The sequence below is a fragment of the Malus sylvestris genome, chromosome 15, assembly GCF_916048215.2.
Source record: "Malus sylvestris chromosome 15, drMalSylv7.2, whole genome shotgun sequence".
In the NCBI taxonomy this organism is placed as follows: domain Eukaryota; kingdom Viridiplantae; phylum Streptophyta; class Magnoliopsida; order Rosales; family Rosaceae; genus Malus; species Malus sylvestris.
In genome coordinates this window covers 24,814,780-24,831,775 of record NC_062274.1, presented here as the reverse complement: position 1 = coordinate 24,831,775, position 16,996 = coordinate 24,814,780, and the positions used below count along the sequence as shown (strand labels likewise).

At 36.4% G+C, this 16,996-nt stretch overlaps 1 protein-coding gene across 1 annotated transcript; it reads left to right on the top strand.

Moving 5' to 3' along the window:
• Positions 1–204: 204 nt before the first annotated feature.
• LOC126602851 (uncharacterized mitochondrial protein AtMg00810-like) lies at positions 205–1,595 on the top strand. Its single transcript, XM_050269692.1, has 2 exons — positions 205–490; positions 952–1,595. Exons 1-2 carry the CDS (start codon positions 205–207, stop codon positions 1,593–1,595), a joined length of 930 nt encoding a protein of 309 aa, XP_050125649.1.
• Positions 1,596–16,996: the final 15,401 nt, after the last annotated feature.

Below are 16,996 nucleotides of genomic sequence, written 5' to 3'. Positions count from 1 at the left end.
TCATCTTCATCTCGAGCTTCAGAGTCCTTGCATCCAATATCATCTAGTGCCACAGATTCCTTGCCTACATCTATAGCCTCAGAGTCTTTGGAAACACAATCATGTAGTGTTTCAGCATCTATTTCAACACCCTTCATACATCATTCAGCTACACAGTTACCTTCTTCCCCTACAGAATCTAGCCACCATGACTTTACATAGGTCATGATCCCTAATGATCCTGATTTCCAACAAGACCAACTTATTGTTGATCTTCCAATATATATGAATCTGCATCCAATGCAGACCAGGTCCAAAAGTGGCATTGTCAAAAGAAATGTTTATTCTGCATCAGTGGTTATCAACTCACCACAACTTGAACCAAAAACATTCAAAGCAGCTGCAAAAATACTAGAGTGGCAGTCTGCAATGCAAGAGGAAATTACTGCTCTCCATTCTCAACAAACATGGTTTCTTGTTCCTCTCCCACCACATAAAAATCTTGTTGGCTGTAAGTGGGTGCATAGAATCAAACGGAATGCAGATGGTTCAATATCTCGATATAAAGCATGACTTGTTGCAAAAGGTTACAGTCAAGAGGAGGGCATTGATTATGGTGAAATGTTTAGTCCGATGGTCAAACCAACAACCATTCGATTGATTCTAGCATTGGCAACTTAATTTAATTGGACTTTTCGACAATTGGATGTTAAAAATGCATTCTTGCATGGTTTACTCCACGAAGAGGTGTATATGGAACAACCTCCAGGCTTTCAAAGTCCTAATCATCCATCCAATTATGTATGCAAGCTTCAAAAATCACTATATGGTCTAAAACAAGCTTCTCGAGCTTGGAATGAGAGCCAGGATTGGGATTTCAACAGTCTCACGCCAATCCTTCTTTGTTTGTTAAACACACATCACAGGGCACGATTGTTCTTTTGCTCTATGTTGATGATGTGATCCTAACAGGCAGTGATCCTAAGTTGGTTTCTGATGTTATTGTTGATCTCACAAAGAAATTTGACATGAAGGATTTGGGTATTTTACACTACTTCTTAGGCCTCCAGATTCAATACACTTCTGATGGCTTATTTGTCTCTCAATCGAAATATACAAAGGAGTTAATTGATAAAGTTGATCTTCAAGATTGCAAACCGTGTGCTACTCCTTGTCTTCCCTATCACAGATTGCTAAAAAATGATGGGAGACATTATCACAGTCCTGATCAGTATCGAAATATTGTTGGAGCATTACAATATCTCACGTTTACTCGACCTGGTATTGCTTTTTCAGTTAATCAAGCTTGTCAATTTATGCACAATCCTATGGAATCACATGTTATTGTAGTAAAACAAATCATCAGGTATCTCCAAGGCACTTCGAAGTATGGTCTTCGATTTCAATCAGGACCAATCTATCTACAATCATATAGTGATGTTGATTGGGCTGGAGATCCAAATGACAAAAGATCTGCATCTGGTTTTATTGTATTTCTTGGTTCGAATCCAATTTCATGGACTTCGAATAAGCAACATACTGTTTCTAGGTCCTCCACAGAAGCTGAATATAGAGCTTTTGCTATCACTGCAGCTGAGCTTGCCTGGATCAGATAATTATTTTGTGATCTTCACATTCCATTACAATTGCCTCCCATGATTCATTGTGACAATGTTTCTGCTATCGCTCTATCTACAAATCCAGTGTTTCATGTTAAGTCTAAACATATTGAAATCGATTACCACGTACATTGTGCCCATTAGTATTCTGGATGTGATAGAAAGTCTTTGTTTCTACCACGGACTATGCACGTTGTTAAATGCAATGTAACAACGGATTGTGCCCGTAGTAGATTGGGATCTAACACCACGTGCTATTGCCATTGTGGATTACAAATTGATCACGGCTAATGCTCGTTATAAAAAAAATTTCAAAAGTAAAAAAAATTAAAAATGATTTAATAAATTAAAATATATATATAAAGATATTTATATACAAAATTGCAAATTTAACTTTATTAAAATTCATATATTCAAATATTACACTAAAATTAACAACAAAATGAGCACCTATTTATCCAAACTTGAAAGTAAATGAACCAAAAACCTAACACAACTTTTAGGAAGGCTGGGTGGCGGGATAGTTTGTAGTTTGCATGCTTTTGTACCTGCAGGGATAAGTAGCATATGAGAAAAGATTGAACTTGTAGTGCCGCAACTTATCATGATCAATAACTAAACTAAAAAGAATAAATATGAAATTATTCTTATAAGATTACAGACTGAATAAGCAACATATGAAATTATTATGAACGAGAGTGACAGAAAAGCAACACGCAGGGAGAGAGAAGGGGAGGAAGAATATACCTTTTTGAGAGATATTTATCATGTTCACGCAACACAATTTTGATTCTAAAAACCCTGTGATGATTCATAAACAAAAAATAAAATCCGATAATAATTTCAAAAGCACATAAAAGTTGTGTAAACAAATTTACTCTCTTGACTCTGCTTGCTTTACGTTTCTACATCGAACAACAATAAAAAAAAATTATAAATAACTTGAGGAGAAAAACCCAAATGAAAATTAAATAATACCAGCAGTACTCCCTGCATGCGTTTTCAATCCTTCTACCCTATTCTTGGATTGTTGTGTGGACCATAATTGGGAGAGGTAGTAATGGGTATCATTCACTCCTGATAAATTGAGTAAGAAAAGAACCTGAACTGATGGAAAACTTTGTAGAATGTGGCAGTAGTTTTGGATTTGAATCCCACGATCGGCGATTATCTCTTTTCTGCAAAACTCCTTCCCTTTACACGCTTAACCCACATGGCTTTAATCCATTTTATTTAGTCCTTTGAAAAAAAAAATTTATGGCAAAATTACCCATGAGAATTTGGTTCTATTATTTTCAGCTCGTTTTGGGTTTTTTTGTTTAAGGGGCTTTTTAGTCTAATTATTTTTGGTGAAGCCTCGAGACACCAAGCTTGATTTCTAGCCTTCTAAGATTAGAGATTAGAGATTAGAGATTAGAGATACTAGTTGATTAAAAAATAAAAAATTTAAATTACAAAGATAACAATTACAGTCCATAGTAAAATTAAAAAGGCGATGTTGTTAAAACTTTTTGCAACCACGGGCTTTCCTCGTGGTAATATTTAGCTAAATTGCAATGGGCTTTAAAGGCACGTTGTTATTTTAACCATTTCAACCACGGGTTTGTTTATGCCCGTTGTTATAATAATTATTTACCACGAACTTCAAATGTCCGTGGTTAAATTTGACTTTTTATAACGGACTTTATATGTCCGTGGTCAATTAGCCGTGGTAGATGTAGTGTTGTGGCATAGTGATATGTTTCATCATTTGATCAATCTGCTGACATATTGACTAAAGGGTTGTCTGCGCCATTGTTTCGGTTGCATTGTGGCAATCTCATGCTCAGTTCCTACAAGCATGAGATTGAGGGGGGATGTAAGAGTAGTGAAGTGAAGAATAACATACAAGTGACAGATAGATCTATGGCAGAAATGAATGACACTTGTCAAGAGATTACATAGTATGTTATAAGGTAGTTGGGCAGTTAGGACTTAGCTTAGTGAGAAAGATTTGTAACAAGATATAACAGCTTTTGTAAAATGATGATGAACAACAGAAAATACAATACGATCAATTCTCTCTCTCTTTCTCAGCTTAATTCTCTCTCTAATTCTTTCTTCGTTCTTCTGCTTTCTTCTATTTTCTTTATCTTTTCTTCAAGGTTTTTGCAGTTCTAATACACATCACTAATTTAAGCGTAACCCAAACCCAATCCATACAATTCAAAATAACGAAAACGCAACCCATTAATTAATTGAACTTTGATAGATTTGTACTTTAAAATGTGATTTTTTATTGAAAGATAAAAAAGCAGTTGTTTCGTGTGATGGTTTTATACCCGTCAATATTGTTTGGCGTCTGCATTGAAATTGCAAGAAATTAATTAATAGGATGGGCATAGATACACACTGTTGGTTAATAGAAAACAGATGCTTCGTGGAAATAGACAGATTGGTGCAGATATAGATGGTATTATCTATGCTATAGGACATCTAGTTTTGCAATGGAATCAATATTCGAGTTCTCTATATGCTCCTTGATTATGCAACGGAGCGACACACTTAGTGGCTTCTTTTGTAATTAAGAACAAAGGATGTGCATGACGTTTTCAGAATAATAATGACCTGGTTAAAAATAAACGTTTCAATTTAATAAAAGGTAAACAGAAATTAGGAGCCCTAAGAACCTCAACAATTCCTGGTGCATAAGTTTGACCATTGACTTTGTGGTTTTTTTAGAAAGTTGGAATTTGAAAGTTACAATTCTAATATATATATATACATAATACTCTTTATCAAGCAATATATGCCAAATATCACATGCTTTCTACGTCCATGACTTTCTCACCCTGCAAGCATGCACCAAGGGTGGCGGTTTGAGAATCCCATGCACAATTCATACGAGCTTGTCTTTGTGTCCAGTTAACTTTCAATGTATATTCATCCATGCACACAAAATCCTGATTAGAACCCGAACCTAAAAGATCAAAGTTGAAAACCGAGACAAGATCATGAGTTCATGACTACATACGATATATTTGCACTACGTACGATATATTTGCACTACGTACGATATACTTGCACAGAGAGAGAGAGAGAGAGAGAGAGAGAGAGAGAGAGAGAGAGAAGATCATGAGTTCATGACTACGTACGATATACTTGCACAGAGAGAGAGAGAGAGAGAGAGAGAGAGAGAGAGAGAAGATCATGAGTTCATGACTACGTACGATATACTTGCAGAGAGAGAGAGAGAGAGAGAGAGAACAGTCTAAGTCTGAAATTAATAGACAACTGCTTAATACAATAGAAACCAATCAGACTGTTTAAATAAATATAACTTACATATATACAAGCCACAAACACAGTGAGTGAATAAAAATGCATTTTTTTTTCTTATGTGGTCTGAGAATTGAAAACCCTAAATTATAAAGAGTAATACATGCTTGAAGATAATGCTCTGATGATTCTAGTTATGGATAGAATGACCAACTCCAGGACTATGACCAGGGTTTGTGGGTCGGAAAGCTTCTACATGACCAGGGGTTGGGCTCTGGGTCTGAGTAGTGTTTTGATCTCCAGCACTCTTTCCAGCCATGATTTTTGCATCTAGATTCAAGCACTTCATACACTTCAACTCGTTATTTACTTTCAAATCCCTTCCATCAATACAAATCAGTTCATGAGAGAAAAGCATTAGTACAAAGAATAAGCAAGTACGAGTAGCATTGGCCATATTTAGATCGAGCTAGAAAGTATATATCTTAGGCTTGTAAATGCCTTGTATATATACTGTAATGAACTCAAGCTCTTTGAGAGGCGGAGAGAGAGACTTAAGGAAGGTACTTAATTAGTATCCCTCCCTTAACGGGTATTTATAGACTGAATAAGCAGGGCATGAAAATGGACCCAAAAACTGAACCAGGATCCTCGCCGGATCCATTTCCTAGGGATCCTATGGATCCCGCAATTGTGTCCGTTTATCGTATATCGTGAGGTCAGAAATTATTTAAAATTTAAAATTTAAAATTCAAATATAAATAATACCTAATGAAAACTAACTGCATGATATACGATGAATAAACACGATTGCAGGATTCCTAGAGAATGGATCCGGCGAGAATCCTGGTTCCCAAAAACTAATCTAAGAATAGTGAAACAAACCCTAGAAAAAAAAAAGAAAAAGAAATAAGAAAACAGAGCCCAAAAATCAAGAAAGATTCCTTGTAGAATGTGCGATGCTCGACAGTCGACACTAAAGAAATTATATATTGCAATGCTAGTGTACTGTTTGAAGTCTCTCTCTATGAAGCTCTCACTGTTTATAATTCACTAAAAAAGTAATTGATATTATAAATTAATATTTCATGCTGGGGAGTTCATGTGATTTGTCACTGTAGATGTACAATATTACATTTGTAATTAAGTTCTAGCTCAAATGACATTGTCATTAGATGGATATGAACTAAGGGGAATGTGTTAAATTCAAAGCATATTTCAAGCTATGCGCAATAAAGTAATAGCGTCATAAATAACATGTACTACAGTATTCTTTATGAGTTGAAAAATAATGTAAAAAACATTTTTGCCACAATTAAAACAATCGATCGAAACTCAAAAGTTGTTGTCTAGTTTGAGGATGTAAAGAAATGTCATACATTGGAAGTTTACCAAATCTTGTTGTATGTACTTATAAAGAGTAGTTAGCTAGGTAACTTTCTGTATTGTCAATTAGTTTTACAGTAAAACTCAATTTTCTTCTTTTAATATGATAACAGGTTGACTCATGTGTGAAACCTAAGGGCCACACGAGCTTCATTTCACTCAATTGTGTTGTTCACGTATTTGACTTGAAATATCGTGAAACGTGAGAGGGTGTGTGAGGATGTGAAAAAATATCTCATATCGGAAGTTTACTAAACCTTAAGCTACTTCCTATATATATTGTCAATTGATTTTATGTTGGAGCCTCAACTTCCTTCATCTAAAACAATTGAAAACGGAAAAAAGTCGTTGTCAGGGTCCTTAATTATTTTGTGGTTGTGTTCTAGTTGTATAAATTAAGATCCCACATGCCAGTGACATTGAGGTTGTATTTGGTTGAGAGACTTCCGAGCCTCAAAGGATTGAGGCCAAGTTGGTAAGGATGGTATACAAAATGTTAGATAGAGGAGATTAGGAAATGCAATTCCTAAATATTGTTGTGCATTTCTAATATCATTTATAGAATATTTCTTCTTCTGAAGGTCTCTCATCCAACATAACCTTCATGAGTTTTTGGGTGAGGGAATTAATGGAGACTAACTACTACATTTTCGAGGAGTGGTCTGCAATGTAATTAGAATATTTGTGTTTTGAGTAATGAGTATATGTAAAATTGCTTAATAACGTGTAGTTTTCCACTCATAAAAATCCCTTTTCTGGTTTAATGTATAGATTTTTTTTTTAAGCTGTATCTCCAAACAATGTCTGTACACTTTTGCAGGTCGACACTCTTATCTGACAAGAACGTTTAAACAACATTAAGAAAAGAAATATTTTGGATGTGGTCTCTAATCATTAACATTCTTTGATTAAAACTTTAATAGTATTCAATGTTTGATCAAGGTCCATTGACTTTGTACACCTCATTATATTACTATTAATATTTATATTTTTATGAGATTTATAATCCTATAAATTTTAAATCCCTCATTATAATACTATTATAAATGGTTACAATAAAAAAATTCAAATATTTTGATTGAATAAATGGATAAAAACTATGTAAAAATAAGAAATAAGAAATGGCAAAAGAATGTATCCATAGTGTTAAAAAAATTGGTACATTTCACATATAACAAAGTGGTACATTAATAAAGAAAAATGGGTACACTAGAAATAAATTAGGGTACATATAAAAAATTAAAAATTATGAATACAAATGAATTTTTAAAAATATAGGCGCTAAAAGAAATTAATACATGGGTACAAAATAAAACTAAAAAGAAAATACTACAATTTTTTTAAAAAAAAAAGAATGTTGCAAAGTAAAAGTGGGTACAAACTAAAAATATAAATATATGATACAAAGTTTAGGCATAAAACATAAATATACCATATGTAATTTTTCTATCATTGATTAAATATACAATGTCACGTGACGGTATACACATGGGTACAAACACAAATAAAACTTTAAAAAATATGGGCACAAAAAGAAACTAATATATGGGTACAAATTAAAAATGAAAAGAAAATTGGTACAAATTAAAAAATATTTGCAAATTAAAAATAGGTACAAACTAAAAATAAAAATATATGATAAAAAATTTAGCCATAAATATAAAAGTAACATTTTTAACATTAAAGGAATATATTTAAAAATAAAAATATTTTATTATTCAAATAATTAACGATGTTATTAACATCCAAGGAGCTTGATCAAAAATTAAAAATGAATAGGATTTGTACCGAACATTCCCCTCTCTAAGTTCTCTGCACATGCACGCATTTACCTTCAAAATTTAGCTTGTCAAGCTACACTCTAACTTGTTCATCAACGTAAATCCACTAGTAGAAAAAACTATTTACGCAACAGATCTTTATGTGACAAAGCAAAATTTGTCAAGCTAGTGTGTTTTGTGTGATGAAAATGACCCACTGTCGTGCAAAATCCTTGAACAACGCGCGATGGAATGTTTTGTCGCGCAAAAGGGCATTGCACGATGACACGACAACTTTGTCGCTTACAGTGTGGGGAAAAAACGCGGGTAAGTCTTTTTTTGGCGGCAAACAAATGCACGACGAAATTTTATCCACAAAAATATTACACAACGAAACTTTCGTTGTGGAAGATGACGGTCAATTTTCTGAGTCAGAGTAATCATACTATTGAATCAGAGAAATTAATATGGTATTTAGTGTAGGGTTGTGCACGACAAACCCTCGTCATGCAATGTGCTCAAACTTCCTTTAAATATGCAGTTTCGCTCTCCCTATTCTTCATAATTCGTTTAGGAAACACTGTATTTTTTTCCGAATTACAATTCCAGTAATTTAAATTTGAGTAGAATGGCAGACTCAGGTGCTCATTCATCAAAGTGAATCGAGGGCGAAAGTTCTAGAAAAGGCAATACGTACTAAACTTTATGTTTTGTATAAAGTATATATTTTGCTTTACTATTTTTAATTTATATTTTGTTGGTAGACACGAAAAAAAAAGAAGAAAAAGAGCTGCACCCTGGGTGAGATACACTTTTGTACGGAGCCGTTAACAAGTCACTTTTGAAAAATTAATTAGAGTTCAGAAGTAGGATATGCACAACTATTAGTGCGTGACAAATGCGGTGTGGATTGGGAGTCTTGGAGAATCGTCCTCGAGGAGATAAAAACTCACTAATATATTCTGCTATTTTAAAATACTGTGTTAAGTTTCATTGCAGTTCTTGCAATAAGATATTCTGCTATTTTAACATCTTTTGTGCATTTTTACCCTGGTCATTACTGTTTTAGTTTCTTCAATATATTGCCTCTTTTCCTTAGGTTTGGGGAAATTTATACAATTATAATAATGAAGAAAGTTCAGGTTTCACTATAAAATTAAGGGACATTTAGATTAGATCCAAATAATAAACATAGTTATTAGGTTATGTCCAATATTATCTTTTCTCCACTTTTACTTCTTTTATACTCATTTATATTTTTTTTAAATATTAAAGATAAGTTAAAATCTTCTTATTTCATGCATATTCTAATACAAATAAATCTACTTAATATCTTATAACAAAAAAACTAATATAGTAACTATCACAGCCTGTCCCGAAAGATTTTCTCTGATGGTGTGAAATGTCTAAATTACCCTTGGACGTCGAGTACGTTGTGTAGTGGTGTGGTTTAAGCTTGATATTTTGACCAATTAATTCCTTTCCTAAAGATTTGGAATTTAAGTTTTAGTTGTTTTTAGTTTGGTTGGCCAAACCTGGACCACACACACACACCAACCAATCCCGTTGACTCCTCTCTCTCTCCCTCTCGGTTTTCTTCCATTTTCCGTACGACCGTACGATCAACTTTCGAACCTAGCTCACTAATCACAGATCAAGGTTTTGGAAGCCATCTTCGTGTTCCTTGTGAGCTCAGGAACACATCCATACCATTTTTAGAACGTGAATCCTTTGAAAACCCGATAACCCAGAAATCCCATATTTGAGCACTATTCATGCAGTCGTGATCGTGGAAGTTTCAGTGAATTTTAAAGTTCTAGGGAGCTTTAGGACGTCTTCACGAAGCTCGGGGAAGAAAGTTGGAGTGTTTTGGATGTCAAGAAGTCCCAGTTCATGAGTTTCAAGTTTTGGCCGGATTATAGAGGTTTCTCCGGCAAGATTTCGTGGATTTTAGGGCTTAAAATTGGTAAGGTTTTGTTCTACTCGTTGTAAGCTTCATTTCGGTATAGATTTCATGAATTTTGGTTGAGAAATGAAGAAGATATGAAGGTTTCAATAATTTTCCCGAAATCGGCGATCGCAACGGCGCAGGGCGACGGTCTCCGGCGATCCAAGGAAGACGAAGGGGAAAATTTCGTCAAGTCTGACGAAATATTCTAACGATGTCAGGTAACACCGTTAATTTCTGTTAAGGTTTTAACAGAATATTCCTAATGGCCGTTAGGCTTAGTTCTGGTTTAACTACGCGTGGGGGCACGTCTGGCCGTATCTTGGTCGGCGCGTGAGGGTGCGTGGGTGTTCGGAAAATTTTTCTAAAAATATGAGGATGTTCCTAAGGTTGAGTAGGTTATGGTGGTATATTCAAATACCTCGTTTAAGCAATGCATGAGAAGTTATTTCCTAGTTTTGTGTATGTGCTTTAAATAACATTTATTTAGTTATTTCGCATATAGGTGAAACCCATCTGGAGGACGAGAGCCATCAATCAAGGCTCAATGGCTACTACCCTTCGACATATCAATGAGTGGACTTTTGGTTTTCCATATATACCTATATACTTGTGATTTTTCCCAGGAAATGAATTTGAATGATTGTACATTTTGAAATGCCATGCAAAGTATCTGCCTATTTTATTTATGCATTAGTAGTTGTATATATTTATGATTGGTGTTGTAGACGCACATGTAAGTGCCAGGTAAGTTCATAAATTAAAGATATGAGATTGCTTCAGTTATGTGAGGTATGATGTGATGTATTAAGAGCTCATAAACTTGCACCCCGGTGTTAGTGCTCCTGCCCAGAGTTAGGGCACAGTCCTTCATGTGATGTTCACCTTCCGCACCATATGCTCACCTTGGATCCAAATTAGGTGCATAGGCTTGTCGTACATACCATTATAGGTGGTTCCGACTCGTAGGTGACCCACGATCATTCGCCCAGTCTTCACGGGATCATAACACTAGAGCATATTTATTTTACACCTAATCATGTCGTACAGACCATTTTAGATGGCTCTGACTTGTGTGCAGAATTTGATATAATTGAGATTGGTTATAAGCTATAGACTCAGCCGTGCAGGTCACGTAGATAGATTTGGCTGATATGATATCTGGCATTGATACATTTTAATTGGATTACTTATAGCATTTCATTGAGATACTTTGGCATGATATATTTCTATGGATTTTTATCCTGAGCATGAATTCTGATATAACATATATTATATTTTTCTAGGAAATTATACAGGTTTTAAGGCGAGGGGTTAGAACTTTTGAGAAATGAAATGATTTTGAAAAGCTTTGTTTTTGCCCACTCACACTTTCTGTTTTGCGCTCTTCCAAGTTTTAGGTAAAAGTGCTTTGGTGGCTCACGGGGATTTCGACGGTGGTTCTGACAAAACATCATAAATGTAAGATCACCCTTGGGTGTTGTATAATTACTACTTGTCCTACTTGACTGCACTTAGGCTATTTATGCTCTTGTTGTGTATTTCACACTTAATCTCGCGCTAGCACTTTATCTTAGCTAGTACTGCTAGTAGTTTGGTTTATATTCACTTGTATATCTCTATATCAATTTTTCTTCCACACTGTGCACTTGGTTACGTGACTCTCACTTGACGGCCAGCACGCCCTGATTTAGGTTGGGGTGTGTCAGTTTGGCATCAGAGCCTAAGGTTGCAGTCCTGCATATCTTGTGAAATTTCTAATTATTTTGGTGTCTTTTGTCAAAACTATGCCGCCTCGTAGAGATCCACGTCCTTATGTTGAGCCTAGTTTCCCCGATATTGCTCAGTTAAAGGAAGCTATAGCTAATGGCATTTAGTATTCGCTTCGTCCTCCCCAAAGGATACCTCTTGAGACTATGTATAATCTGAAGCTGAATCATTTTATGGGGAATGAAGGACATGAAGTGGCGGAGAAATGGATTAATCATCTTGAGAAGACTTTCCGTGTAATGCAGAGTCAAGGGAATCTTCTTCCTGATAGGTGGGTCGAGACGACTACCTGGTTTCTTGGTCCAGAACCTGCATCCTGGTGAAGACAAGAGTCTTATCAGTTGTCACCAGAGGAAGCAGCTGACTGGGAAATGTTTAAACAGTTGTTTCAGAAAAGGTTTATTCCCCTGAGTATATTGATCACAAAAAGAAAAAGTTTACTCAATTAAAGCAGGGGAAGATGACGGCAAATGAGTATTATAGGAGATTCACTTACTTGTCTTGCTATCATCCGGAGGTTGCTGCTAATCCGGTTGAGATGCTCTGTCGTTTCAGGTTAGGTACTAAAAAAAAATGGCGTTCTATAGCAACCTTGACTCCATGTGTTACTTACCAGAAGTTTTATGAGATTTTGTTGAGGATTGAGGACTCCGAGAATATGCCCAATGAGAGTGAAGAAGAAGAAGAAAAGAATGAGAATCAGATGCGAGATAATAAAGGTAAAGGTCAGTCTTTTCAAGGACCTCGTAAGACTCAGAGCTTTAAGAGTAGTGGAACTAGTTCCAATTCTTCTAGCGGAGGTTTTAGTGCCACTGGTCAGAGGAGAGGTGGTAGATTTTCAGGAGGTCCTAGATTCCAGAGGCAGGGAGATGCTGGAAGAGGAAGTGCTCATTTGTGCCGTATATGTAATAATAGGCATTTTGGAGAGTGCAGGCGGGGCAGCAGTGGATGTTTTACTTATGGGCAGATGGGACATAGAGCTATAAATTGTCCCCAGAATCAGCATAGGCCCTAGTAGCTTTCTATGCCACCACCAGCGCCGATCCAACAATTCCCAGGGTTTGGTAGTTACGGTCAAATGGGTTGAGGTGATGCTTACCATTATCAGGGCGATGATGCTCCTTATGCTCTAGGACCATATCAATATTCGCAGGATCCTTATTACCAGAGTGGGTATTCTCAGTATCCTGAAGGGTATACACCGTATCCTCCCATTCCAGCTAGTAAATCTCAGTGGTACTAGGGAGGACAACCTCAACAAGTAGAGATTGCTTCCAGTAGTGCAAGATCTTCAAGGCAATCTAGTCAGCTAAGTCAGGGGCGAGGTGTGCAGGGGTGAGGTAATCAAGCTAATAGAGGTCGTGGGGGACGACATCAAGTCCAGGGACGTATTAGCAATATATCTCTGCAAGATGCTTAGAATCATCTGAACTTGATCATGGGTACGTTAAACATTCTTGGTCACTTTGCTAGAGTTTTAATTGATTGTAGTGTTATGCATTCTATCATTTCTCATACATTTGCTCAAGTGACGCAACCTCATCCTACACCTTTAGGGTATGATTTAGAGTTTTCTATGCCTAAAGGGAAGAAATGTTATGTTGATTGTGTATATCCAGGATGTCCAGTGATGGTGGAGGAGGTAGTTATGCTAGCTAATCTTATCCCGTTAGATATTGTTGATTTTGATGTGATTTTAGGCACAGATTGGTTGCATTATAATCGTGCCAACATAGATTGCTACAGGAAAACAATCACTTTCCATCGTCCTGGATCACCTGAAGTTACTTTTGTGGGTGAACGTAGTGGGGTGAGGCACAATGTTATTTCTGCTGTAAGAGCAAAAAGGTTGTTATCAAAAGGTTGCCAAAGATATTTAGCTCATGTAGTGCTGAATGATGTTGCTTCTAGTAGTGTGGAGGATGTTCGAGTAGTCAAGCATTTTTCTGATGTATTCCCTGATGATTTACTTGGATTGCCGCTAGACCGAGATGTGGAGTTCACTATTGATTTGCTTCCAGGTACAGATCTTATATCTTTAACTCCATATAGAATGGCTTTTGCTAAATTGAGGGAATTGAAAGTCCAGTTTTGTTTGTAAGGAAGAAAGATGGGACTCTGAGGCTATATATTGATTATAGGCAATTGAATCGGGTAACAATTAAAAATCGTTATCCATTGCTGCATATAAATGATTTGTTTGATCTGCTTCGAGGTGCCTGTGTGTTTTCTAAGATTGATTTGAGGTCTGGTTATTACCAGTTGAAGATCAGCAATGAGGATGTCCCTAAGACTACTTTCAGGACTCGTTATGGTCATTATGAGTTTCTTGTGATGCCGTTCGGATTAACAAATGCACCTGCAACTTTCATGGATTTGATGAATCGAGTATTCCAGCCATATATAGACAGGTTTGTCATTGTTTTTATTGATGACATTTTGGTATACTCTAAGTCTAAAGCAGAACATGTTCGACATCTTACTTTGGTATTGAAGAAATTAAGGGAACATCAGTTGTATGCTAAGTTTAGCAAATGCCAATTTTGGATGGATCAAGTAGCATTTTTTGGACATGTTATATCTGCTCAAGGTATTCTAGTAGATCCTCAAAAAGTGGTAGCTATGGAGAATTGGGAACAACCACGAACCGTCACTGAGATACGGAGTTTTCTTGGCCTAGTAGGCTATTATAGACGGTTTGTTAAGGATTTTTCAGTCATTGCTTTGCCATTAAGGAGGTTGACTAGAAAAGAAGTTAAGTTTGAGTGGGATGATAATTGTGAACAAAGTTTTCAGCAGTTGAAATATTATCTCACTCATGCACCTGCTTTAGCACTCCCAAATGATAGCGGAAATTTTGAGGTCTACAATGATGCTTCCTTAAATGGTCTAGGTTGTGTGTTAATGCAACATGGTAGGGTGATTGCTTATGCTTCACGACAATTGAAGCCTTATGAGATGAATTACCCTACTCATGATTTGGAGTTAGTAGTTATCATCTTTGCTTTGAAGATTTGGAGACATTATCTTTATGGTGAGAAATGTAAGATCTTCACAGATCATAAGAATCTTCAGTATCTTTTTACTTAGAGAGATCTTAATCTTCGGCAACGAAGGTGGATTGAGTTGCTTAGTGATTATGATTGCATGATTGAGTATCACCCTGGTCGTGCGAATGTAGTGGTTGATGCACTTAGTAGAAAGACTCAAGTTAGACTTAATGCCATTTATGATTGTCACGTTCCTCTTCTTGCGAATTCGAGGTCCACTGGAGTGAAGTTAGGAGTGGAAAATAGAGAGGAAGCCTTACTTGCTAATTTTCAAGTCAGGCCAATTTTAATTGATCGTGTACTTGAAGCCCAGATGAATGATGAAGAGACCTAGGAAATAATTCAGGCAAGGAATTGGGGGGAAAAGAAAGACTTCAAAATTCGAGAAACTAATGGCATGCTTATGCAGGAGAGTAGGATGTATGTGTCGAATAATAGGGAATTAAAGAAAGCAATTCTTGATGAAGCACATATTTCAGCTTATGCAATGCATCCAGGAGGTACTAAAATGTATCATACCATTCGACCATTTTATTATTGGCCAGGTATGAAAAGAGAAATTGCTGAATATGTGAGTAGGTGTGTCATTTGTCAGCAAGTCAAATCAGAAAGAAAGAAGCCTTTTAGATTGTTGCAGCCACTTCCCATTCCACAGTGGAAATGAGAAAATATTACTATGGATTTTGTGTACAAGCTTTCTCATACACATAATGGTTATAATGGCATTTGGGTGATAGTTGATCGGCTTACTAAGTCAACACATTTTATTCCTGTGAGGGAGAAATATCCTTTAAGCCGATTAGTTTAATTGTTCATATCGAAGATTGTGAAGTACCATGGGATTCCAGTTAGTATTATCTCGGATCGGGATCCTAGATTTACTTCTAAATTCTGGATAGCATTCCAAGAAGCTCTTGGTTCGAGATTACTTTATAGTACAACATATCATCCTTAAACAGATGGACAATCAGAAATGACTATTCAGACGTTAGAAGATATGCTAAGATCTTCAGTATTGCAGTTTGGTGACGCTTGGCATAAGCGGTTGGATTTAATGGAATTTGCTTACAACAACAACTTTCATTCTAGTATTGGTATGTCACCATTTGAGGCACTTTATGGCAAATCTTGTCGTACACCCTTATGTTGGTCGGAGGTTGGTGAAAGAGTTTTGGTGGGTCCTGAGATCGTGGATGAGACTACGCAAAATGTTCAGGTGATTAAGTCTAACCTGAAAGCGGCCCCAGGATCAACAGAAGAGTCTAGCAGACAGACATGCCACTAACCAGATGTATAATGTAGGTGATTGGGTGTTTCTGAAACTATCACCATGAAGAGGTGTTGTACAGTTTAGAAAGAAAGGCAAGCTGAGTCCTAGGTACATTGGACCGTATATGAACACCGAGTGAGTCGGTGAGGTTGCTTACAGGTTTGAGTTGCCTCTAGAGTTGTCCAAAGTGCATGATGTTTTTCATGTCTCTATGCTTCGTCATTATATTTCTGATCTGTCACATGTGATACCTCCTCAACCACTGGAAATTAATCTGGACTTGTCTTATGATGAGGAGCCAGTGACGATATTGGATTGGAAAGATAAGATTCTGAGGAATAAGCCCGTGAGCTTAGTGAAAGTTTTGTGGATGAATCACTCGGTGGAAAAAGCCACCTAGGAGACAGAGGACCGGATGAGAGATATGTGCCCAAGGTTGTTTTATGATTATTAGTGGATTGTAATTATTATTTGAATTTCGAGGACTAAATTTTCTTAAGGGGGGTAGGTTGTCACAGCCCGTCCCGAAAGATTTTCTCTGATAGTGTGAAATGTCTAAATTACCCTTGGATGTCGAGTACGTTATGTAGTGGTGCGGTTTAAGCTTAATATTTTGACCAATTAATTCCTTTCCTAAAGATTTGGAACTTAAGCTTTAGTTGTTTTTAGTTTGGTTGGCCAAACTTGGACCACACACACACACTAACCAATCCCGTTGACTCATTATTTCTTTCTCCCTCTCAGTTTTCTTCCATTTTCCGTACGACCGTACGGTTAACCTTGGAACCTAGCTCACTAATCACGGATTGAGATTTTGGAAGCCATCTTCGTGTTCTTTGTGAGCTCAGGAACACATCCATACCATTTTCAGATCGTGAATCCTTCGAAAACCCGAGAACCCAGAAATCCCAAATTTGAGCACTGTTCATGCAGTCATGATCGTGGAAGTTTCAATG

Bases quoted from the DNA above. Each gene is read 5' to 3' on its own strand.
- LOC126602851 (XM_050269692.1), top strand. From the start codon at position 205: ATGATCCCTAATGATCCTGATTTCCAACAAGACCAACTTATTGTTGAT. The intron at 491-951 runs GTAAGTGGGTGC...TGATCCTAACAG, and splicing joins ACATAAAAATCTTGTTGGCT to GCAGTGATCCTAAGTTGGTT.